Below are 25,705 nucleotides of genomic sequence, written 5' to 3'. Positions count from 1 at the left end.
ATGTAAATTGCTTCTAGATTTGGCGTTTCTGTTAAAATTTTTGCATTTTAATGATAAAAGTTATTTTTTTGTGTATAAATAAAACATCTAAAATGTCCCTAGTTAGCGTTGGTAAGGAAGTGTCCAAGGATTTCTATGTAACCATTGGTTAGATATTACATCGAAGAAAATTTAGGTTGGACCAAAAGAATCGAAGCCATTTCGTTTCTTTCGTACAAGTGCTTATTATTGTAATTTCACGTTACAAGTTACAGTGTAGATTGATGTTGTGGTATATTTTACTCCGAAAATGTGTATGTGATAAAGTGATCGTAATGTCGTCGCCATAGTTGGTGCTCGTTTGGTCCACGAAGTCATAGCTGGTGTTGTTGTACGTACTGTTTAGCGTATGATGTCTGTCAACGAAACAATCGGCCGTCTGACTCCTAAAATATTATATATTCTCTAAGTCCATTGTAAAGTACCTGTTGTTATTGATTTCAACAGATTCTATATCAATACACACTTGCAAGCAACAATTTTCGTAAATTCGAAAAAAAAATTACTTTGTTATTAGTTTGGTATTTAGTAGAGTGTAAGTAAACAATAATTTTCATTCACTCATCTGTTTTCAGGGTAATGTTTTGAGATGGCTCAATTCTACCAGATAGTTGGGCAGGGCCATTCACTAACTTTAGAAGATCTTCAAAGATACTGTCCTAATTTATGTTTAGATAGTATTATTGTAAACCAAGATGACCAACAATATGGACAACAGCAGGTAAGTTTCTTTTTTAATATTTTGAGACTAAGCTAAAACTTTATTTCACATACTAATTATTCTGAAAATATGTAAAAAAATTGTTTTTGTATGTATTAAATATTATTCAAATCAATATGCAGCTTAACCGACTTAGCAGCTTTATGTTACTCAAGCAATTTTAAAAAACGAAAACACTGTGTCACATACATTTTGGAACCAGTGCATGTATATTGTACTGCTAGTTCTATTAAATTAGTCTTAGAATCTTAACTTGTGATATTTTTGCATTGAACACATAATGTTCAGCTTCAGTTTTTCATTAAAATGAAGTTTATCTGAATCATCACATTGGGGCAGTTCAAATAGACTAACTCTCTAAAATCTCAACTCAAAAGTTTAAAGTACCCCGCAAACAATCAAATTGTTTGTCAAATTTTACGTGTTTGTCAAACAGTTTGATAGTGTTGTCAAACAAGATCTCATGATCTCAAACTGATTCTAGCTAATTGTTTGACAAAATTGTTTTATGCATGTTTGTTCGTCTGCGCTGCTGTTTGATGAAAACGTAAATTACATCAAACATGTTTGTCAAATAAATTTGATTGTTTGCGGGGTACTTAACACATTTTACTCAATTATAGGTTGTTGTACAACAAGCGGATCCACCGAATGACATTTTAGTAAGAGATGGAATACAGCCGCAGTTGGTAGTGGGGGAAGGGTTGCAGTACCAACAACAATACATAATTCGCCATGACCCACCACCGCCTCCACCTCGTAATGACTTTCAACAACAGCAACAGCAGCAGCAGCAACAGCAACAGAGGCATCAGGTAATGATACCAACTTATTAAGACTTAAACAGTTTTTGTGTGAAAAAGTAATACATTGTGTGAGTCATTATTTCACGTAATAAAAATAATTTAATATGAAATTTGTATTTGACTTCTATTTTTGTATGACTTTAATATCTTACCATGAATCTCTTGAACCACTGTCGATTTGAGGCATTGTGTGCTTTACGAAGACTTTATTTGTAGGTTTTCTACACCTCTCTGAACTCTGACCTACCTGTGGACGCACAGGTAGTGTTGCAACAGGCTCAACAAATCATTGATGCATCTTTGATGCAACAGTCACCTTCACAACGTCCCCAACATGTATGTGCTAGCTAAATGATTATCTAGCATCAACATTTAATTTGGTACATTTTGCATGTGAGGCATCACTTAACACATACAGTAGTACCATATTAATATGGCTTTCATTCTCAAATCTAATGTTGTATGGGTATATGGAGATCAAAGACATTTCCTATAACAGGTTGATATATTCCATAGTTTTCTTATTTTTTTTAAATATTATTAGTGCACACATTTTTATATTCCTCCGAATGTAAAACTTTCTGGTCTTATGGTGGTACAAATACAAAATTTCTTATAATACAAGTGCTGTAGAAGCAAGAAAGGACAAACTTGTGTCTGCCATATTTTTGTGATCTTACTGTATCATTAATCATTATGCATGAAAATGTTATCAATATTTTCATTCTCCAAGTCTACATAAGCTAAAACTATCTGCTTATGCTCATTTTATGTTGCTTTATTGTAAATGATCTTATGTTATTCTTATAACTCACAACATTTACTTTATTTTAATTTTACTTTTTCCTTTTCTAAATTTGGAATTGGGATTATAAATGTGAGGACAGTATTCTAATGAAATGACAAAAATTGTATTTAAATACCAAAATCAGGTCAAACATTTAAACCAACTGTTTAAAAAATATATTAAATAGCTATAAGTTATATAAAATCATAAATTTCAAAATGGCTATTTTAATCAGAATTTGACTTGCATTTTGTTAGGTCTCTTTTGTTTTTTTTTTCAGCTTGGCATCAATTTTCTTTTAAGTGGTGGTACTCTCCCAATATATGCACTTTTTTCAGACTAATAAAAGTTTATTTTCAAATGTTTTTAATGAAAGGTTCTTCATGATTTAATTATTGAGTTCTCACTGCTATCAACTGTCGCCTACTAACAATGTTCATCTTTTCATTAACATAAACTATATGCTCTTTTGTAAATAATATTAAAGAAAATAAAATTTTTTTAAAATGAAATACATATGTAAAAACTTTAATTATTTTATTTTGTTTTGTAACACATTTTTGTAGATTTGTTTTAAATGTGTTATCTGCCTTTAGAAGTTTATGTGTACATGTTAAAAGTAGTATGAAACAAAATATAAGAATTTAACTTTTAAAGGTTTTTTTAAATCAGTCATTAGCATCTGTGGTACTGGCCATAAGGAAAAAAAGATTAGTCTTAATTTTTTTTTTCTTTATGGCAGTTGATGAATCCGGCACACGTTTTATCACAGCCTACCGTGATACATCCCGGCCAGCCGCCCCCGCCACAACCCCCGCCTCCCGCGCCCCCCGTCCAACATGGCGCCCAGCAAAATGTAAGTGATTTTATATAAAGAAATCATTTCGTTAGTGTATAATATGGTGGATCTATTTTATTTGGTTCAGGTATTGTCATGTCAATATGTACAGCTTGGCATAAATTTATTATGTAACTGGGCTTTAAAACCCCAAGCAAATTACTTAGGTCTATCATATTAATGTCTATGAATCAATTTCTCTGATAGTACACCATATTACTATTTAATAATTATGTCTTACACACTTATACCAGTATTGAATTAACTAATATGTACTATAGTTCTCTTAACCTATGCGACCTTTAATTAGGAGACCTGGACAAGTGTTTTAAGATTAGCACTTTTTTAACCCCCCACAAAAAAGAGGGGTGTTATAAGTTTGACGTGTCTGTCCGTCTGTCTGTCTGTTTGTCTGTGTGTGTATCTGTCCGTGGCATCGTAGCATCCAAACGGGTGGACCGATTTTGATCTAGTTTTTTTTGTTTGAAAGCTGACATGATCAAGAGTATTTTTAGCTATAATTCATCATCATCAGCCTGCTCAGTGCTGGACAATCAGGGTTTATCTGGTTCATGAAAGGCTGTTTGCAACTTGTAGTCGTTTGATGGGTTTTATATTTCATTCTAGTTCGTGACATTTGTGAATATACAATATACGTATACATATAATAATGGAAAGTTGACCTGGTGCTGCAGCATCACCTGGTAATCAATAGGATATCCAATTCCTCGCCAACTTAGAGCAGAGGTTTCGTGTTTGGGCTCATTTTAATTGCGACAATCAGTAAGAAGTAGATAAAGTATAAACAAAGTAGATAAAGTATAAATATTTACATGCTGCTGCTGCTGCAGCATCACCTGGATTCTATAGGTTGGGCGGTTGTAGGTTGTAGTTTACTTGGCGGTCCTCCGAAACACCGTGGCAACAATTATAGAACACAAGTTAGGAATTATTTGAACTTAAAGGCAGTAAATATTATTTCATTACTTTTTAAAGTTGTTTTGGCGGGGGTTTTTTAAATTTCTTAATTTAATTTTATGGATATTCTCAGCCAACATAGTTCAAGAACAATAGACAGAACGAACCAGTAGCCCTACTTCGAACAAACTGACCAATAGGCGCCGCGCTGGTATTGTGCTTGTGAACGCAGTGTCCCGCCGCGCGCCGGCCGATATATCATACTACGTCAAATGTATATGTATTTCGAGAACACTTCTTTATGGCCCGTTTCTGAGGTATTTTAACAGCAGTTTATCTATTCACTATCGCTTTTGATAGGCTAGCGCCAAAAATTAACCAATCAACAACGCTAGTGAAAAGATAAACTCCTGTCTAAACACCTCAGAAACCGGGGCATAAATCGGCCTACTGATTTGTTCTGTCTGTTGTGGTTCAAGCGCCAAGTTCGTTAATATAGTTACGAACTCATATCATCGATAGCTCGATAGATAGTTCTGCCCCAGGATGAAATATTTTCGATTAATATTTCCCTCATCTATGAACAATTTATCAGAAGTTTATCTTGTGTAATATGTTGCACCTTAACACGATTTGAAGCAATTGAAAATTGCTTTTGTTTGTAGCAACCACAGCAGCAACAGCAGTTATCGAGGGCGACGCCGCAGGTGCTGCAGCAGATCCACCTGCAACAGTTGCAGCAGCAACAGCAACAACAACAGCTGCAACAACAACACCTACAACAACAGCAGTTGCAGCATCAACTCCAACAGCAACAACACCAGCAGCATTTACAAACACAACAAATACAAGCTCAACAAATCCAAACACAACAAATTCAATCGCAACAGATTCAACCTCAACAAATCCAGCATCAAGTTGTGATGCAAGCCTATATAAATCAACCTGTAAGTTTTTGTAGTGTAGTATTTTTTCTAGATAAATACCTAATAAATTATATAACACTAGAATCTATGCTGTCAGCCCAAATGACCCTCTCCATGTTATTGCATAGCATGCTTCATCAATGTCGATAGTAGAGTAAGAGCTTGCGATGGCCAGACCTTCCTCCGTTTCGTAAAGCTGAAAGTTTACCTGTTTGTGGCCTTTACAGAGAAAAGAACGACCAGCAACTATGGAGTTTTGGTCGCGGTTACTTTAGGAGGTATCTAGTTCTGAAGGTCTACCGGACATTTTTGACAGCTGCCAGACACCCTTATGCTAAATACTCACATACGGTTTTGCTCGACAGTTTTACTCGAAATCGAGCAAAAACCACCGTGTGGACCGCAAAACTCACAGCTCTCGAAGGCTCACATCGAGCCAGTTTGAAGGCTCGAATCGAGCTGGCTTGACAAATTTTTTGACACAGTCTCTTCCTTAGTTTTTATTATTCGTAGCTAATTTCCTCCGAACTGGAGTAAAACTATCGAGCAATGCTGAATGTCTGGACGAAAGCTCGAGCCGTGGTTTTTACTCTACGTGATTGCTCAATCGAGCAAAACCGTATGTGAGTACTTACACCTAAACTTTCTTAAAGTATTACCCCCTTACTAATAAACGTTGTATAAGCTTTGAATAGTTATACAGTGTTTTGTTCCTGTCACACAAGTGACATTTTTAATTGGATTGAAGAAGACAAAACACTGTATAACTATTCAAAGCTTATACAGCGTTTATTAGTAAGGGGGATAGACTTTGAGCAGTGGGAAGCAACTGTCAAAAATGTCCGGCACTGGGAGACGAGATTCCACTTACCGCGAAGAATAAGTTATGAAATTGAGCTTTACTCCTTCTAGAAGGTCAGGTAGACCTTCAGAACTGGATACCTCCTAAAGTAACCGCGAGCAAAACTGCATAGTTGCTGGTCGTTATAACCTCTGTCAAGGCCACAAACAGGTAAACTTTCAGCTTTACGAAACGGAGGAAGGTCTAGCCATCGCAGGCTCTTGGTCCATAGGCAATCATAGACGAATATTGCGCAAAAGGCCGCAGCAACCGCTCGGCGTACTAATAAGCCAATGTGGCCTTTTATATCTTTCATTACGTATTGTTTTCTTTTTGCAGAATACACCAAACAGGCAGGCTCCGCCGCGCCTTCTCAATCAAGCTCTAAATAGTCCAGCCGGCTTGCTAGTACGTACTCCGGTACGGACTATCAGACCCCGGAGACAAGCTCTGCGCTCACCTATGGCCACGCCCCCTCTGCAAGTAAATGCCCGCCTCTTAAATCCACAACACCAACAGGTGAGAATTTTTTTTGTAGCAACTTTTAAGACATTTGTAGCTTTTGTTTTGTAACATGTGAATTATATCCAATCATTTGCCATTTCTGCGAAGTCTGGCAAGTACATTAACCGAACACAAAAATATTTTGTAATGGCGTGTTCCTTGTTGAAAATTCTTTGATTCGTTAAAATGCCATTTAACTCAATCCGATTTTAAAGAAATGGCATAGACCATGGAGAAATGTATTATATATTTAATATTAAATATTGTACACAAGACACTTGTTACATAACAATAGATATAGACACAAAGTAACTGTTAGATAATATACGATTACCGCGCCTTACCGTTTTCAACATGTAGTTTCTATTTTTATTAGTAAGGATAGATTATAACTATTCGTCCGTTAGCAGGCCGTGGGCGGTAACGTAGTACGTACGCCAGTGGCGCGCGTGCCCCGCCCCCCGCGCGCGAACTCCCCGCGCGTCATCAACTCGCACGCCGCGCAGCAGCCGCGGCAGGCCCGACCGAGGACGCCTTTGCTGCAGGTAATTTAATTGATATGATTGTAGTATGTGCCTCACCTTCCTCCTATATAAGTTTGGCATAAGCCTGCACATTGCAATGATTGTTAATGTCACTTATTCGGCCCCTTACTAATAAAAAAATATCACAATTAATCATGTATTGGCCTTGTCTGTCTACCTAGTTTTTCGACATACAAAAGGCAAACATTGTGTAGCATAATCCACTATTACTTGGGTAAATATTTTTATTAGCACTGTTAGTTCATTAGATAACTATTTTTATAAGTAAGGGGCACAACGAATAAGTCTCAGTGTTACTTTCAAATGGGTAGAGCAGGGCTTCCCAAACTCGGCGTCGCTGTCAACACAACCAAATCGAGTGAGCGCCGCGCGCATAATGTCAAACATATATCCCGGGATTCCCGGACAGTCTATCCCTGGTTTCAGAAGCTATACTCAGAAAAGCAAGCGCAGCTTTCACATTAGCCAGTATATAGGGGGTTCGGGGGCGATAAATCGATCTAGCTAGGAATCATTTTCAGAAAATGTCTTTTTATTCGTGTTTTATCGATAATCGATAAACTGAAAAATATGACTCTTCCTGACATCTATTGGCGAATAATAATACTATTTTGTAAGCAACTAATTGTTTTACCGACCAGCAGATGGCGTTATTAAGTAACACGAAGTCAATGAGTGTTTGCTATACCGAGCAAAGCTCGGTCATCCAGGTACTAGTGTTTATTATGATAACCTTTCTAAAATTAGAAAGTATTTTGGGGGGCTGGCTTGAAAGGCGTCGTAAAGAAATGGCAAAGTCCCAAAGGCGTCACAGTACAAATAAGTTTGGGAAGCCCTGGGGTAGAGAGTGTATTCTATAAAAATAATAATGATAAAGAATTTCGTAAAATATATTACCCCAAACATAATATTATGTTGTTATAAATTGAATCTTAAATTTGGTTAAGGTTATAATTGATTGCTCACTATCCTTTTTTTTACATTTTCATCAAATTGTCATTCCAATGTTATAAAACCACAATAAAACATATTACTTAAATTAATAATTTTATTGTTAAACAGTTATATTATTGTGTAAGTTTTATAACCAAGCATTAAACTTAGAAGAGCTTTCCCTTATAAAACTGCACAGACTTCTTCATTATAGTATCATCACAAGTATGTTTGTGTTACGACAGACGCCAACTCTTCAAGCTAACCAACAACTTCAACAACAACAGCAACAATTACAGCAACAGCAGCAGCAGCAGCAACAACAGCAGCAATTACCACACTTGTTAAACCAGCCTGTACACTCACCTCAAATTCACCAGTTAAAACTAGCCACGCAACAAGTATGTATCTTTATATTTAAGTATGTAATTACATTTTGTTAAGTTCTTTTAATAAATCCATTTTGACTTTTCAGCAGCCAATCCTAATAAATCAAAGCCAATCGATTTCTCAACAATCTACACGAATAATCACGCCTCAGGGTACCATCGTTACACAGAACATACAACAGGCAATGCCTCCTTTAATGCAGAACAACCAGAGTAACGGACCCCAGCAACAGCAAATGGCAACAACACCGCAGAGAGCCTCGCCCCACCCTCAACAAATACAACAAGTGAAGAAAGTTGTTGTGCAACCCAACAACGCAAGTGATATGGATCTCGAAGAAAGTATTACCGCGGCCATTGTACAGAAATCCAATCCTATAAACGAGAATGTAGCTAATCCCCAGCAGTTTCAATCGCCGCCGCCTCAGCAAATAAGACAACCCCATCCGCCCGGCCTAACCACGATATCCCATAACGCACAGCAGCACCATCAGATGAACTTCGGTCAGCACAGTTTTCAACAGCAGATTCCGTACGAGCAAATAGTTCAACAGCAGCAGCAGCAGCCGCAAACGATCAGCCAGCTTTTAATGGAACCGGAAGGTCCGGATGAGGAGCACCAGATTGTAACACTATCCAACGGTCAGAGGCTATCGCTGGCGGAGTATAGACGGATACACCAGTCGCGAGTACTCGCTCAAAAGCCGCAGCAACAAATGCAACATCAACAAATGCAACAGCAGCAAAGGTATTGTTTGTTATATTAAAATAATTTCTAAAGTAAACTATGTTAGCATACTTTGTCATAGGCGTCCTCGACGAAAAAACTACAGAAATTTGAAAACAAAGTTAATAATTATAATGTTACCACACACGCCAATTGAAGATATAATAATTGTATGACTCGAGTGCCTTTGAGATACCAGGTGGATCTCAACTTTATGAATATATTATTATAAAGTTGTGAAGGTTCAATCATATTATTATACTCTTTTTAGGGATGGCGGAAGACAGACTTTAGTGAGAAGTAAAGAACAGCAGCGACCAGTTCAAAAAGTTTCACCATTACAAAACGCGCATGTACCACACACAGGTATTTATTTTGTATTTCCTTTTTCAAATCATAATATTACTTATATTGATTTGATTACACTTACCCGTCAATGTCCATCTTGCGTATTTTCTTGCAGCTCTCGAATAAAGAGTTAAATAAGTTAAAAATATCAAAGTAATATCCCAAGTGCGGTCCGCCCCTAGTTTATTTTGCTGTCTTGTGGCCCTAGCGGGCCAAAAGTTTGCCGACCACTCTCCTATGTTGCAAAAAATATTTTATTATCACATCCCTATTTTTGTCGTGACAATAATTTTTGCTAAATTCTTGTTCCAGAAAATAGTGAAATGGGAGGACCATCAGCTGAGCCAACCCCTGAACCACAATCTGCAAAAATGTTAATTTTCTTACAAAACGGAGAACAGAGACTAATTACGTTTACATTACCCAAAGAAAGTTGTACCCTTCAAGAAGTATTAGAACAGGTGAGTGTAGTGACGTGCCGGAGTTTTCTTACCTCACAATGTAATTATTATACGAAATATTATGGACATTGAACATGCTAGACGTTGTCCGCAAATCTGCTTATTGCGAAGGAGCTGTACACTTTTCCGGATAAAAAATCCTATGCTCATTACCGAAAATCAGATCAGAGAAGTTGATAACTAGGCAGATGGGGTACCTAGTACGTAGTGGCTACTTATCTCCATATCAAATTTCATCCAAATCAGTTCAACCATATAAGTGTGGAAAATTAACAGACAAAGACATTTTCGTATTCATATTTAATAATATTATTATTTATTTTATTAGTTCAGATCACAGACATAGATCATGATCTGTCTGTGGTTTAGATTAAAGGAAACAATTATTGGTCAAACTTCTCCATTATAAATAATGATACAATTGAGTTTTTTTTATTTTCAGGTTAATGTTCCTTTTGACAAAGACACAAATATTCAATGTATGCAGAATACAAATAGCGAAATTGATTACTTCGTGTCAGTAGGCTCCACTACAAGAATAGAAGAAATGTTAGAAAATCATCCGGTAAATACTGACTTGTAGTTACTTATTCTTTTTCTCATATTTTCATAATATACCAATTATGACGTTTAATTTATTTTTCCTTATTGCAGATGTTAGTGGGTGAAATCAATAGTAGTAGTTCTCCAAATGTAATGTCACAGTCTCAAAGTAGTGATATGTCTGCAACCCCCGAAAAAAGACCATGTCCAGAAAATGGTAAATTACTTTTACTTGTACATAATATTAATATTTTTTATTCATATTAAGATTATAGACAGACCAACTCAGTAAAGATCAGACTGCTGAGTGTATGTTTTTGTCAATACTAAGAGGTTACTAAATTTATGAATCTAGCCCAGCGGTCGGCAAGTGGCAAAATGTTTTGTGAATAAGTTATATTAGTATATATCAAAAACAGTGTTTTCTAATATTGCCAGTAGTTATCGCAACTTAAAAACGTAGCTGTTCGTATGTATAATTTTGTAATAAAAACATTGTTTATTTTTCTGAATCCTCTTATATTATTCTCTTACAAATTTTGACAGATCACTTTTTACTAGTGCCATCCACATTGAGGTACTATTGACTGGAGAGAGCCTTATATCGGTGTATAAGCGTCGAAAGCGTGTAATGTTATGTCCTACTTACTAGGACATAACAAAGGAGTCAGTCTGCATATTTCATGTAATAAAAGTATTAATAAAGGTTTTTAGTGAATATTTAATGCTAGATATTGTTGAGTTTTGTGGTTCCGCTAAATAATAAACCATAAGAATGGCCAAATAATGCCTCAAACATGTGGATTTTACATTAAATACGTAAGTTTTGAACAACGTTTTTTGGGCTTTTCAATCGGTATTTTTGTAAGTCAAAAAGATAATTTATAAGTTTATTAATCCCTTATTCGTGCTATATAAGGCATACTTTTTACGCGTGTTTACGGATTCTCATCACTTGAACTATAGTTACTCGATATCATAAACTAATTGACTTTTTTTCCTGTATCATAATGTGCTTCGAAATAATCGACAAATAGAAATATTCAAGAAAATAAACGCACACTACTTGTATGAAAATAAGCACATAATGGTCACGCGATTACGGGCTAAGACTACATCTATACTATAATACTTTATCTATGGCCATCCATCAGAGTGGTTGAAACTTTTTTTTAAATTGTGGTCTAGCCCTCATATGCGTAGGTATATTGGGCTTCTAGGGTTAATACGAGTATATGTCCAGCGGCCTGCCTTAAGTGTTTTGCCACCTTGTGGCCCTTGCCCGCCAAAAGGTTGCCGACCGCTGATCTAGCCCAGTGATTTTCTATAAGATAACTTTCAGTAATATGAAGTAATATCAGTAATACTAGATGACGCCCGCAACTCCGTTGCGCCAAAATTCGTTTATCGCGCGGGAACCGTACATTTTTCCGCCATGAAAAGTATCCTATGTCCTTTGCCGGGATTCAAAGTATCCATGCCAAACTTCAGAAGAATCTGTCATTTCAGCGGTAACAGACAAGAGAGACACACTTTCGCAATATTAGATATTTGATTGTATCTTGAATGAATCTAGCCCATTATATTTTGTATTTTTCTATATTATAACTTTTTGTAAACTATCAAATATAGATTACTGTATTATAGCTACGAAGCCACCCAAATATGATAAAATAAAGTAAGTAATTTTTCTAGCTAACCACAGCCCCGAGTCACCCCGATCTCCCCCGCCGCGCTACGTGGAGGGTATGCTGGCTCTGTGCAAGACATGTGGCTACACGGGGCTGGACTTCAACCGCTGCCAAAGGTAACTACATAATGATGTGTGACGACCGCACTCAGAGACATTAATAAACCGATCGTATAGTCCTACCTGTTACCAATACATAATGATGTCTACAAATGCACTCAGGGACCTTTTAATAAACCGATCTTATAGACCTACTTGTTACCAATACATAATGATGTCTAACGACTACACTCAGGGACTATAAACCTATCGTTTAGTCGTAGCGTCATAATATGATTTAGTGTATGTAGTATGCGTAGCATTAACACACACTTAGGAGCTGTTTGTAGATAAGTGGGTTGAGAAAGATTAAAGTTATACATATTTAGGTTTTTTGTCAAAAGTAACTATTATGTATTACATCTTATGCACTACTGTAGAGAATCCTAATATCAAATAATAATTCAAACAAACTGGAAACACTTTTTGAAGACTAGTCATCAGGACAATAAGGCTTTTATTAATATAAAATCTTGTAAATAGCGAATAATTGTTGAATAAATGTTGGCAAATAATAACAATAAGAGCCTGTTTCACCACTTCATGATAAGTCACGAATAGGCTATCCACTAATTAACTTGACAGATCAAGTATAGAGAATCTGTCAAAAAAAGTTGTGAATAGCCTATTGCGCACTTTATCAGAAAGTCGTGAAACAGGCCCTAAATATAATACAGCAATTAAATTTTCAGATGTAAACGAATTTTCTCTGAGGAACCTAAAAGTGTACCAATAGCAAGTAAAAAAGTGGAACAGAAGAAAAAAGAACCAGAAAAAAGTATTAAGTAAGTGTTCATTTAAATATTTGTGTCATTCCATTGCATAGAAATCTATTATAAATTATAATTATTATAAAAACATAAGTATTCAAATTCATATTTAGTATACCTATTATAATATTAATAAGTCATTTTGTTTCAGCTCCTGTGGAGACACAATTAAATTAAATTTACTTAAACCTACATTAAAAGCGCTCAATAGTAAAAATGTAAGTATTTTAACTGAATTAATATTTTTGGATTTTGGCTTGGCCATGTTCCTATTTCTATGGAAATTACCCGAACCGCAATTCGTCGTACGACAAAAGTCCTATGATTTGGATGGCATTTTCCTCACGCAAAAGCAGAAAAATCCCACCCATTAAGGCTTACTTGATAATTTCTTAGGCTGCACAAGACAAGAAGCCGGCTAGGACGAGAAAACCTCGAGGGAAGCAGCCCGATCCTGAGCCTGTTATACTGACACTGAGTTCTGATGAAGAGGACTCCAACAGTTCTATGATTAGCAATCAGGTAATAACAGATTTTAATACCCCATGCATTGACGACTTATTAATTAAAGTATTAACATACCATGTACAGAGCCGTAAATAGCCTTTTTTGCGCCCTGTGCGAGTGCGCCCTTGTTTTTTTTAGATAAGTATTATTATAGGTACCCAGAGCAATTATGCTATGTATATTGTATAGGCATGTTTTATTTCATTCAGGGTGATAAAATAAAACATGGTGTTGACTGTTTTGCTGTGGTAGACCAATTAATAAACTATACTAAAATTTTCAAAAACATATATTTTTTTAAAGAACTGATAGGCGCAAACAAGCAGGCGAGCCGTCTGATATCAAGTAGGCCTTCGCTTGTTATACCACCCACACTGCAGCACTAGGGGTGCAGTGGGAACTTATCGGGAGCAAAGCGAAAAATAACGTGCTTTCTTCTTGTTAATTTATACCTTTATATTTTTTTGTCCCTCCAGCATGAATCTGTGAACATGAAGGAACCCTCACCCAGTGAAATTGAAGGAGGGACTCCAGACAGTGGAATTGGAATTGATCACTTAGATGGTAAGTAATTTTCTTAATATTTGACTATTGAAAAAATATAAAATAAAAATATTTAGGTCGATTAAACAAATAGCTGATGACGTTATCTATAGCTTTTTTGTATTACTTTCATGTTTTTATCCTTACGTATTTTTAACGGTCACTGGACTCATCCTTCGCGGCATAGATTACGAGTTATATTATATTGCTATGGTTTTATATACTCCAAAGTCACTAACGTGTATAATTTTAAAAATATAAAACCGACTTCAAATTGTACGAAATTAAGAGGATACCACAGCGGCTAGAGAAATGAAAAAAAAGTACGTGTAATATCTATAGCTGTCTCCCTTACCTCAAGCCTATACCGCAGAACGCGATAGAGACAACTGCAGAAAATCCAGAAAATCAACGATTCGTTGTCCCCTGATTCCTTCTCCAAAACTTAACCGATTTAAGTACTTTTTTCATTAAAGATTAAAGAAAGGCTTGAGCTGTGTTCCTATGTTTTGCTTTTTTTGTATAATCTATCCAAATCTGTTTTCTGGACGTTTGAACACAGTGGAAAATCTGGCCATTTTTTTGGGTTTTTGAACGTTCATATCTTATTTAATAATTAAATTATGAAAAAAAGGAAAACATAGGGACATTGTATTAGTGGCCGTAGATATTCAGGAAAAAAATTATAACTCTACTAGCATTATCCAGGGAGGAAACAGGGGACAACGTTTGTATGGAAAAAATGGCGGTGTGGAATCCTCTTAAGAATTAAAATTCCCTATCTCAAAAATTACTGAAATGATTTTGATGAAACTTGCAGTATTCCCTAAGTTGAACAATAAATAGTACAACCAAAAAGAATCTCCTAAATCGGACTCGTAGTTCCGGAGATATGCGTGCACAAACATAAAAACATACATACATACATACACTTTTGAAATTTGGCACGTTTGTTCAGAAGCTGCTATAGATTAACATATACAAAAATTGGACAGTTCTGGAAATAATAATAAGTCATGAGTTTCTCAATTTTCTATTTGGGAGTGCCTCCGCTGCCGGCGCCTATTCCCTTACCTTCCCTACCCTCCCCTATTACCCTATTCCCTCTTAAAAGGCTGGCAATGCACCTGCAGCTCTTCTGATGCTGCGAGTGTCCATGGGCGACGGAAGTTGCTTTTCATCAGGTGACCCGTTTGCTCGTTTGCCCCCTTATTTCATAAAAAAAAGTCGAATACAGTTTGACAATTTTATACGTGGGAGAGCCATGCTTCGGCACGAATGGGCCGGCTTGACCTCGACCGGAGAAATACCACGTTCTCACAGAAAACCGGCGTGAAAAAGCGATTGCGCTGTGTTTCGCCGAGTGAGTGAGTTTACCGGACGCCCAATCTCCTACCCTATTCTATTCCCTTCCCTACCCTCCTCTATTCCCTTCCCTTCCCATCCCTACCCTCCCCTATTACCCTATTCCCTCTTAAAAGGCCGGCAACGCACCTGCAGCTCTTCTGATGCTGCGAGTGTCCATGGGCGACGGAAGTTGCTTTCCATCAGGTGACCCGTTTGCTCGTTTGCTGCCCTTATTCCATAAAATAAAATAAAAATGAAGGCTTTATTTTAACGTGGCGAGAAAAGGAACTAAACCCTTCTATCATATTATAAAAACGTAATTTTTGACATATTGTGTTTTGACAGTTCTCCTTTACCAGCAGCGCACCCGTCAATGTCACCCACGTTCAAGTAAAGCCTTGTCGAACTCGACGTAGACTTCGACAAGCTGTTTATGAACGTGGCGAGAAAAGGAACTAACGCTTCTGTCATACAAAAACACATTCAATTAAAGCCTTGTCGAACTGTATTTGAAATTATATATATATTTTTTTAAATTTGTTTATCGGCACTGGAACCTAGCGTTTTACGCATTTTCACCGGTTCCCATTTTGAGTGCTAGCGCCGGCAGCCGTTGTTTTATATCTCGGCTGCCGGCAGTTTATTTACCGCCGGTTCCCATTACTGATATTTTTGATATTAGAGGCACTCCCTTTCTATATTTTATAAATACTTATTTTTTATAATGGCAATAAGAGCTTTTTGAGTTTAGACTGAATCTTTGTCGCATTAAAAAAAAAACAATCGGCGTTGGTTGTCATCTGTCATGTTACTTTTGTGTTGCAAACGCGTTTTTGTGAAATTTGTTGAAAATGTCTAGAGATTACGATTTAAAACGCTCAAAAGGTAAATAAATATGTACTTTAAGTATAATTTGTAATTTATTACATTATAAAACACAAATGTAAGAATTTATCTGTCGATCAATACTGTCGAGTTCACGTAGTCTCATACCTCAAAGTCTGTGCAAGCGTCTTTTTATTTCGTAAATTATAGTGAAAATCAGTATTATTTTCATGAAGTACAAGTTTTATATATTTCCCGTACATACTGTATAACTAAAAATGTTAAGACATTGCGCAATATCAGCGTGCGGGAGTGAACTTTGCGAGAGATTATTTTATTAACCTTCTTTTGAAATCGGAAACCTAGCGACGCATTTTAGGACGTTGAATTGTTGTAACCTAGGCAAGGTTTAGGACTTCCTGCATTGAGGAGTTAATTATGTTTGTTCTTCATTTGTAATATTTAAACTACTTACCAAGTCTTACTGTTACTCCTTAACTTTAATGGACAGGCAGTTGAAATGTCTTCACAACAACAAACAATATTTGAGCACATTAAAATTAACTTTTTTGCTTAGACATCTTGTATTGCTACACAAATACATAGATTGGCAACAGGCTGACTTTGGTCTGTTTACAGAGTGGACCTATAAACCAAGTGACTTCAGATCCAATTTAAGTCATTCTTTACTATAAATTCTAATTTCATTTGAATATATCATGATTTTTATAATATATTCTATTTGATATTGGGTTTTAATACATTTCCTACGAAATGGAGGAAAAACAGCCACTGTGTAAAATTTATGAAAATTCACATTCGGCGCGCAGGGCAAGTGTACTGTCGGCCAACTGGTGTCCCCCATGACGTGTAACTCAAGTCAATTATTTTAGAATCAGTTTACTTTATTGCAATAATCACAATATCCTTTTGACAAGGTTACATTGTCACTTACACAGACGAACGGCATGTGTCGACAAGTGCCATTCAACAAACTTATTTTTACTCTCTTTGAAAACTAATTGATTACCTTAACAACAATATGTAAAATTGCATACTTACTTTTAGAAAAGTTTGTATATGTGTAAAATGACTGAATTTAACAGAAAGCTTCCCTTTTGGTCCATTTTACTCTAAACATAACATAGAATACCCAAAATATGGCATAAATAAAGGTAACGCTTTGTATTGTGCAAAGAGTCATTATGGGCATTAAGTCTTCTGATACCTTTTAATTATGATTCTACAATGCACAACCTAAACGTTATTGTAAACCGCAAGAATAATGTCAGCATTAATCTTAGTTTACCACTAAGATTAATACTGACATTAATCTTGCAGTTTAGTACAAGAGTGGTATATTAATCCTGTGATCGCGGATTCTTGGAAATCTATTGTTTACGCGGTCGAATTCAACCGCTAGGGAGTTAATAGGTTAATAGCCAGTGTAGACTGTAGTGTAGTTTCCTTTACTTAATTTGGCTGCATTATATCGTTTTGATGTCAATTGTCAACCTTTGTTTGTGGTAAACAAGGTATGAATTAAATAAAATAATAAATTGTTTCAGATGATACTCGAGAGGATTTCGTACAAAGTGTACAAGGCGTCATTACAACTTTTAACTGTAGGACCATACGTATTGGATCCTACAGGTATTCGCCTAAAGAAAAGGTACCTAATTTAGCCATTTGTAACACATTATCTTTTAGTTATTGCACATTGTAGTATAATAAAATATATTAATTGTACTTTTTTAAGGTATGCATATCATCGAAGGGAATTAAAATTGTGGCACCCACATTAAAAAATGAATCACGGGAGGTGGCCCTTCAGATACCATTGAAAGAAATTGTAAAGGTATTAGTGCACTTCCAGAAGAGTTTACCTGTGATTTTCTTGTACACAATGAGTAAATGTGGCGCCTATATAAGAAAGTCTTTAGAAATGACGGATGAAAGTGGTAAGTTAATACTCCTTCATAAGCAGTCGCTTATAAATTATTATACTGTCATAATTTGTTACACTTTTACTAATTTATGAGAATTACATTAGTATATTATTACATTTGTGTTAACTTTGTTTAATAAATAAAATAAATTGATTATGTAATTTTCTGTTTAGGCCCATACTATGATCCAATGTCTAAGGTTGATCCTTTTAAAAGAATTACTCTATTACCTGAATATATATCAGAGGAAGTCAGAGCTACCCTTAAAGCATTGTTCGGGACTAAAGTAATGGATGAACTAAACACAAGAGAAGCGAATGAAATCCTTGTCCGTACATGTCCAAAGGAGAGTAATAATGTCGCGAGACTTACAACAAGATCAATGAGTGCTTCTTCAGTTTCTGGTGCTAAAAGGTATGCATTTAAGGAGGATAAGAATTTTTTTCATCAGAAAATTAATTTTGCCTTGATCAATGTCAAAATGTAGATGTTTATTATGAAACACTTATTTTTCATTTTTTTTTTCAGTTCAAATCCCGCAGAAATTAGACAAATTTTAATATATCCACCTGGTAAAGGGGGTATTCCAATAAATACAGAAGACTACATGTGCCTAGCTCAAGATCAATTTTTAAATGATGTTATAATAGATTTTTATTTAAAATACTTAGTTCACGATATTTTAACCCATACTCAGAGAGAAAAGACTCATATATTTAGTACATTCTTTTATAAAAGGCTAACAACAAAACCTAGCAAAGTCAATAGAAGTTCAAATCCCCATGAATGGGACAGCAGTTTGACACCAGCACAAAAACGGCACGCTAGAGTGAAAACCTGGACAAAGAATGTAAACATCTTTGACAAAGATTTTATTGTGGTTCCTATCAATGAAAATTGCCACTGGTTCGTAGCGATCATCTGCTATCCCAGTCTAGATGGCTGTAAAAGCATGATCGACAACAGAACTGTAACACCACAGGCAGTAAAAAGGAGAGGTAACTATTTAAGTATATTTAATTCATATTACCAGTTTTTAAACAAAATATGCTAAATGTGTCTTAAAATTTAAAACAAAGAATACAATAAAATTTCAATTTGCAGAACGGAGAAATTCAATGCAAATTGGCAGCACAACAATAACACCATTAACAAAACAGGAGCAACTGACATTAAACTGTGACTCAGACAATCTCAGTGAAAGAGATGAAGCTGAGGCAGAGGTAAGATTATTTACTTTTTTTTTACAACTGGTTTCTGCCAGCTGCTTTGTCAGTGTTAGAACATTTTCAATATGTCTTTATATTATATTCTATTTTCTTTTACGAATAATATTAATTTTAGTGTAAGAATTGAAGCAATTTATTCTATGTATCCAGAAATAATATATTGAACTTATTATTGTTAAAATTCTTGTAACTCCTGTAACTCACAAACTCTTTTGTACAGCTAGCAAATAGAATAATATACTAAAGATTCATCTTTTTTTAGGAAAGTGACTTATTGTACTTAGTACAGCTAGCAAATAGAATAATATACTAAAGATTCATCTTTTTTTAGGAAAGTGACTTAGATATGCAATGTGACTCAGATGAGGATGAAACAGAGAAAACTCCAGAGAAAAAGCCAGAAGTGCCTCCGAAGAAAAGTACAGAACCCATAAAACAGTAAGAATCTTTCTAACAGTCTTTGCTCTTTAAAGTTAAGCAACATTTTAAAAATGCAACTTATACTTTCAGGCCTTGCATCCTTATATTTGACTCGTTAGCCGGTGCATCCAGATCTAGAGTGGTGGCAACATTGAGAGATTACCTCACATGCGAATATCAAGCTAAGGTATTTTTTTACTTTTTAAACAATTACATGCTGTTAAATGCCAGGTTATATACACCGATTTTTCAAAATTACTGACAATGTAAATATGTATTGAATGTACAATTGGATACTCATATTGTTTTTTTTTTTACAGTAGTAAATAAACTTTTCTGTTACAGATCTGTAAAAGTAAGATTTTCAATAAGGACAATATCAAAGGGAGCTGCCCGAAAATACCGCAACAAAATAACTTTACTGATTGTGGATTGTATTTGTTACAATATGTTGAGCACTTTTTTAAGGTAATTAATTATTTTTGTAGGAATTATTACACCATTACTGAAATAATTTTATATTTTTTTGTTTACATTACATACTCATACATTTAGGTTTTCTTTTGCTTTATAGGATCCTATTTTGGATTACAATCTTCCAATAAAACAGTTGGCAAATTGGTTTGAAGAAATTGTGGTTACAAGAAAACGTGAAGAGATATCAAATCTGCTTAAATTATTAATGAACAAATACAATGCTGACTCGCATTTAGCTTTGCCTGACATTACATTCCCCACCTTAAATGGTAAGTATGTGAATTTACTTTCCTTCATTTTATAATATAAACCCCTTTTTATTTACTTTTAATGATAAAAAAAATGTTTTTTCAGGAAAGTTGATAGATCCAGAAGAGCAGGAGGACAACTCAGATGGTGACAAAGGAGGTTCCAGTAAAAAAGACGGAAAAGAATCGGAAGCTCCTACTGTCACCTACATAAAACAAATGGCCAGTGGGGACATACTAGTGAAAAGAAATTTTGTTGACTCCTCCGACACAATACATTTAAGAAAAACGATAAGACTTTCTAGTGATTCAGAAAATAGATCTTTGGTTAACATAAGGCAAGAATATATTAAAAAGGGTGATAACGAAAATCAAATACTTATACCTATTAAATTGCACACTAGTGATTTCGTTAAAGACATTCAAAATACATTACTAGTTAGTAAGAATAAGACTGTAAGTGACAAAAAACATGGTGTACATAATCAAAATGTATCCAGTGTGAACTGCATTCGGCAGAATGTTGGTGATAGTGACAGTAATAGTTCATTTCTAAAGGGAAGAAGAATAAAGATGGAAGATGTGACAGAATCGAGTAAAAAGTTTAAAAGAAATGAATGTTAAGACTTTCCTGCCTGTTTTACCTGTTATATTAAATTATTTTTAATTTAATAAATTGTATAGTTCAAGGACTTGTAAATATTAGTAACTACATGTATTTAATACTGTATCTATTTTATAATGATAATGTAAAAATATTAGTTTGTAATTGTGTATTATATAGCTTCCATGGAATATAAAGCATTAAGTTACTAGCTATTTGACTTTTTGTTATAATATTGAACCCATAGAAAAGAAAATAAACAATTAAAAATTAGTGCTTAATCCTTTAATTTTTTCCTTTAATATTAACTTGTAAGTACATGAAAGTATAAAATTTGAAGATAGTATTGTGCGTGCTACAAATCCTTTAAAAATGCGAGTTGGACTCGCACACTAAGGGTTCTATACCGTTGAGGAAATATTGGCCAAATATTGTGTTTTGTATGGGAGCCCCCATTATTTTTGATTATTAAAGTAGTATACAGGGTGCAATTAAACCATCCTGCCAAATTTTGATATAATATTGATCCTTGTCAAAAATAAAAATACATGTATTTTTTCTTTTATAGTCACTCAGTACTAAAATGTTGAGAAATACCTTCCGAAAGTTATCCTAAAAAATACTACAATTAATAGACACGATGCGTCGGCCGCGCGTGACGAGCCCAAAAAGTAAAAACTTCTAATAGAAGTCTTTGGACGTGCCCCCGCGCGCGCACCTCATTCCTCGTCAGTCGTCCTCCCCTCTCATTCCCCTGCGCCGCGAGCTCTATATTAGCCACAATATTAGCTCCGTGGCCTGGCCGCGAGTGACCATTCTGCAATAAGGGATTTTCCTATATTTTTAATTTGATTGTCAAACAGTTTCCATTTCAGTAACTAGATGGCGTATGGGTAGACAACTATCGGTAATACCAGGGTCCCAGGGAACATGAGTTTAAAATAGAAGTCTTTGCCAGGGAATACCATCAATAATTGCTACAAAACTGGGCAAAAGAATGTAAAACTTGATACATTTCAATTTGAAAAAGACGCAATAATATTCCAATGAATAGGATAATAAAGTTATTATAACGATGTTTTAGCTAAAACTCGCGGAAGAAATAGCCCTATTTACCGATATTTACACCAAATGTCACAGGAATTATAAATTTTGGTTTGGCAACATCTTACCTGCACTTGTGCAAGATATTAGATACCGGATATTTAATGGCTAATATTTTAACATCAAAAACCCAAATAATACAATTTGGGAAAAAATAATAAAAACCACACCAACAATAAAAAGTAGAAGAATTTTAAAGTGACATGCCCGCCAAAACTCTTTCAGTTGTCAGTTTTCAGTTTGACAGGTATTAACATTGAGGTAGGTACTATAGACTAGAGAGAGCCTTATGTCGGTGTATAAGCGTCAAAAGCGTGTAATGTTATGTCCTACTTAGTAGGACATAACAAAGAAGTCGGTCTGCATATTTCATGTAATAAAAGTGTTAATAAAGGTTTTTAGTGAACATTTAATGCTAAATATTGTTAAGTTCTGTGGTTCCGCTAAGTAATAAACCATTAAGCGGGGAATTGACTACCGGGCCGCCCGCTACGGGCCGCCCGTCACGGGCAGGTCTGTCGCATGTCTGCTCGTCAATTCCTAGGTACGGGCACAGACTCTGTGGCCGTACCTAGGAATTGACGAACGTGACGGGCGGCCCGTAGCAGGCGGCCCGGTAGTCAATTCCCCGCTTAAGAATGGTCAAAGAATGCCTCAAACACGTGGATTTAACATTAAATACGTAAGTTTTGAACAACGTTTTTTGGGCTTTTCAATCGGTATTTTTGTAAGCTAAAAAGATAATTTATAAGTTTATTAATCCCTTATTCGTGCTAAACTCTGATTTTTAATTCAAGATCAAAAAAGTTACTACAGTACGTCACTGTCAAAGGTGTCAAAGTGACATTAATGTCATTGTCAAGTGAATATTTCAGGTTTTACCAACCTTTTTGCAATATGTTACTTTATTTATTATTGGCATTACTGGTCAACATAATAATTAAACAAGGTTTTTGTCAAATAATCCTCATTGATACAAGCTTTTATATTAATATTTATGGTTTTTACTAGAACCCAGATGACACTCTTTCATTTTAGTCTAAATAGGACGTCTTTTATGTTTGAATAGCATAAGTCCCTCTCGCACTTACATAGTTTACAGTATAGGACAAATGCTGCTGTAAAACATAATATAAGACATCATTTTATCATTTTAATATTAAGGATAACATGACAGGATAAACAATATCATGGTGTCATGGCCGAAAAAAATGGCAGCGATAAGATTACAACCATAAAGCGAGCTACACACAATTTTTCTCCTATTTTGTAAATTAGTTACATGTATATTTAAATTATATTAAGTATGTTACTTTAGCCTGTAAATTATTGCACCAAATGTTATGAATACCTGAAGTGATACCAGTAAAATACCAGGTATACTACCAAAAATTACCGATTTTTAAGATTTTATTACGGCGTTTTGTATTTATGTAAAATAAAATAACTCAGATTACTTATTTAAATCATCTGATTAAAGTTATTAATAATTAAATTATCTAAACCTTGTTTTTTAGAAAATACTACTGCACAAATATTTTATTGCAGTGGCAATATTGTAGTAGTTTTTTTGATCTTGAATTAAAAATCGGAGTTTATATAAGGCATTAGTGCTAAAAATGTAAAATCAATTCATAATTTGGCTATAAAAATTGCATAGCTTTTTACGTGTGTTTACGGATTCTCATCACTTGAACTATAGTTAATCGATATCATGAACTAATTGACTTTCTTTCCTGTATCATAATGTGCTTCGAAATAATCGACAAATAAAACTATTCAAGAAAATAAACGCACACTACTTGTATGAAAAAAGAACAAAATGGCCACGCGATGACGGGCTTAGACTACATCTATACTATAATACTTTATCTATGGGTATTAAATTATGTTAGCGTGTTCCTAAACTGTTACCAGTATACTGGCCTAATAGCTTAGGCCAATGAACGCTTAGGTTTAAAATATTTTGATTTATGTCACACTTGACAGTACACTGATATTTTTTGGAAACACAACCCATATGTAGTCAGTGATGCCAACCTGCAGATAATTTCAGATCGGTGAGGAACCAATAGAAAATCTAGAAGTGTTTATCCTTACGCCACCTAGTTACGATTGTTAAAAATAAAATTAAAAAATAAAAATGAAAATCCCTCATGGGGATGACACTACGATGTTGCCACTTTTTAATTTCTTCACTTTATTGACAGACTGTATATTGCATACTATAATCCGCCATCTGGACGCCTCGATAATCTGAAAAGGGTCTTATTTTTGCTTCTCCGGATTAACGAGGCCCTACTGTATTTTTGTTTTTAAATGGTACAGAATCCTTTGTGTGTGAGTCCGACTCGCACTTGGCTGATTTTTGACTTGTGACATGTCACATGTCACGTGTGGCAAAAAGTCGGCCGTCATCTGTGTGAATTTTAATGTGCTATGTTGGTAGAATATTAATTATTAAAAAATCGATGTCGTGCACAAGTGTGAGCAAGTGATACAACTTCAAGAAACGTGCCATTTTGTGTTCCCTCCAAAACACCATCGAAAGTTTTAATAAAGAGTCTACCACTTTACTAAAACAACTGACTTGACTCGTTGACTTTACTGACTACTTTTTTAGGCAACTCCTAAATGGGGAAGCTTACGCCAAAAGAAGAAGAAGACTCTTACTAGACTTTCGACTTGACGATCATCTGGAAAAACGACTTTAAAGTTTAAAGGGGTATGAAGAATTTTGTATGGAGCCTGGCCGACCTACTTTCCGCCATTGTGATTTTCCGCGTTCACGAATATTTTTTTCAAAAATGGATAGCTAACATCAATACAAGCAAAAAATAATCTTCAACATAACTTCGTAAAGTGTCACAAACGTAGTGATTATATTCTCTTTGTGTCACATTTCGAAGACATGACCATGAGTAGCCAAAGTTGCAATATCTTATGCGGGCGCGGGCCCAGACATGTGATCAAATACGCAAATTCGCCAAGTGTGGCACTGACATTTGCCTATTTGTGCAAAGTTATTGCTGGCATTTTCCTATTTGTGCAAAGTTTGCTCAAACTTTAAAGCCCGTGTCTGGCGCCGGCATTAAATTGGTAAAACTTTGGCAGCTCATATCTTCGAAATGTGACACCTTACGATGTTTTGTCCAAGATTATTTTTTGTTTGTATTGATATTAGCTATCTATTTTTGAAAAAAATATTCGTGGACGCGAAAAAACACTACTCGTATAGCGGTACGGTAGTTCGCCCAAAATCTTCGTACCCCTTTTGTAAACTTTTCACGAAACATTTTTTTTTCTTGCCGTATTTTACTTGACATGGCCATGGTTAAAAAGCCAAGCGCCATATTATGAAAAAAAGAAGAAGCAGAAGAATTTGACCAGTGTTCCCAACTTAGGGGTTTTCCCCCCAGATTTAGGGGTTAAATAAGTGAGATGGGATTTTTTTAGGGGTCTAAAATTTTTAGGGGTATTTTCAGGGATTTTTATACTTTTTAATATTTTTAAATTGTTGATATTAATATTAATTATTTCTTGACCTAGCGACTTCTTGCGACATCT

At 35.2% G+C, this 25,705-nt stretch overlaps 1 protein-coding gene and 1 long non-coding RNA gene across 9 annotated transcripts; one reads left to right on the top strand and one right to left on the bottom strand.

Annotated features, from left to right (window-relative positions):
* LOC121731070 lies at positions 1-21,283 on the top strand. Of its 8 annotated transcripts, none has more exons than XM_042120397.1 (29): positions 1-111; positions 615-760; positions 1,384-1,575; positions 1,783-1,827; positions 3,096-3,209; positions 4,775-5,056; positions 6,216-6,395; positions 6,788-6,925; positions 8,104-8,259; positions 8,334-8,995; positions 9,246-9,340; positions 9,635-9,783; positions 10,226-10,348; positions 10,438-10,543; positions 12,022-12,133; positions 12,808-12,900; positions 13,037-13,103; positions 13,282-13,407; positions 13,869-13,956; positions 17,676-17,779; positions 17,867-18,068; positions 18,230-18,470; positions 18,585-19,054; positions 19,161-19,279; positions 19,617-19,723; positions 19,796-19,892; positions 20,051-20,173; positions 20,280-20,451; positions 20,537-21,283. In XM_042120397.1, exons 2-29 carry the CDS (start codon positions 629-631, stop codon positions 21,052-21,054), a joined length of 5,013 nt encoding a protein of 1,670 aa, XP_041976331.1. In that variant the 5' UTR covers positions 1-111; positions 615-628; the 3' UTR covers positions 21,055-21,283. The 8 variants fall into 8 exon arrangements, with proteins under 8 accessions (XP_041976331.1, XP_041976330.1, XP_041976327.1 ...); XM_042120396.1 differs by having other exon boundaries at positions 1,783-1,902; positions 3,126-3,209; XM_042120393.1 differs by having other exon boundaries at positions 1,783-1,902; positions 6,791-6,925.
* On the bottom strand, positions 13,685-25,610 carry LOC121731079. The gene is made up of 3 exons (XR_006036187.1): positions 25,526-25,610; positions 21,532-21,535; positions 13,685-13,697 (listed from the first exon to the last, which is right to left on the bottom strand). It is a non-coding gene; the product is annotated as an uncharacterized LOC121731079 (long non-coding RNA).
* Between the last annotated feature and the right edge of the window lie 95 nt (positions 25,611-25,705).

The sequence above is a fragment of the Aricia agestis genome, chromosome 10 (assembly GCF_905147365.1).
Source record: "Aricia agestis chromosome 10, ilAriAges1.1, whole genome shotgun sequence".
NCBI lineage: Eukaryota > Metazoa > Arthropoda > Insecta > Lepidoptera > Lycaenidae > Aricia > Aricia agestis.
Note: the sequence above shows the minus strand (reverse complement) of the source record. Positions and strands in the feature narration are given on the sequence as shown.

Bases quoted from the DNA above. Each gene is read 5' to 3' on its own strand.
- LOC121731070 (XM_042120391.1), top strand. From the start codon at position 629: ATGGCTCAATTCTACCAGATAGTTGGGCAGGGCCATTCACTAACTTTA. The intron at 10,544-12,021 runs GTAAATTACTTT...TAATTTTTCTAG, and splicing joins AAGACCATGTCCAGAAAATG to CTAACCACAGCCCCGAGTCA. The intron at 12,901-13,036 runs GTAAGTGTTCAT...ATTTTGTTTCAG, and splicing joins GAACCAGAAAAAAGTATTAA to CTCCTGTGGAGACACAATTA.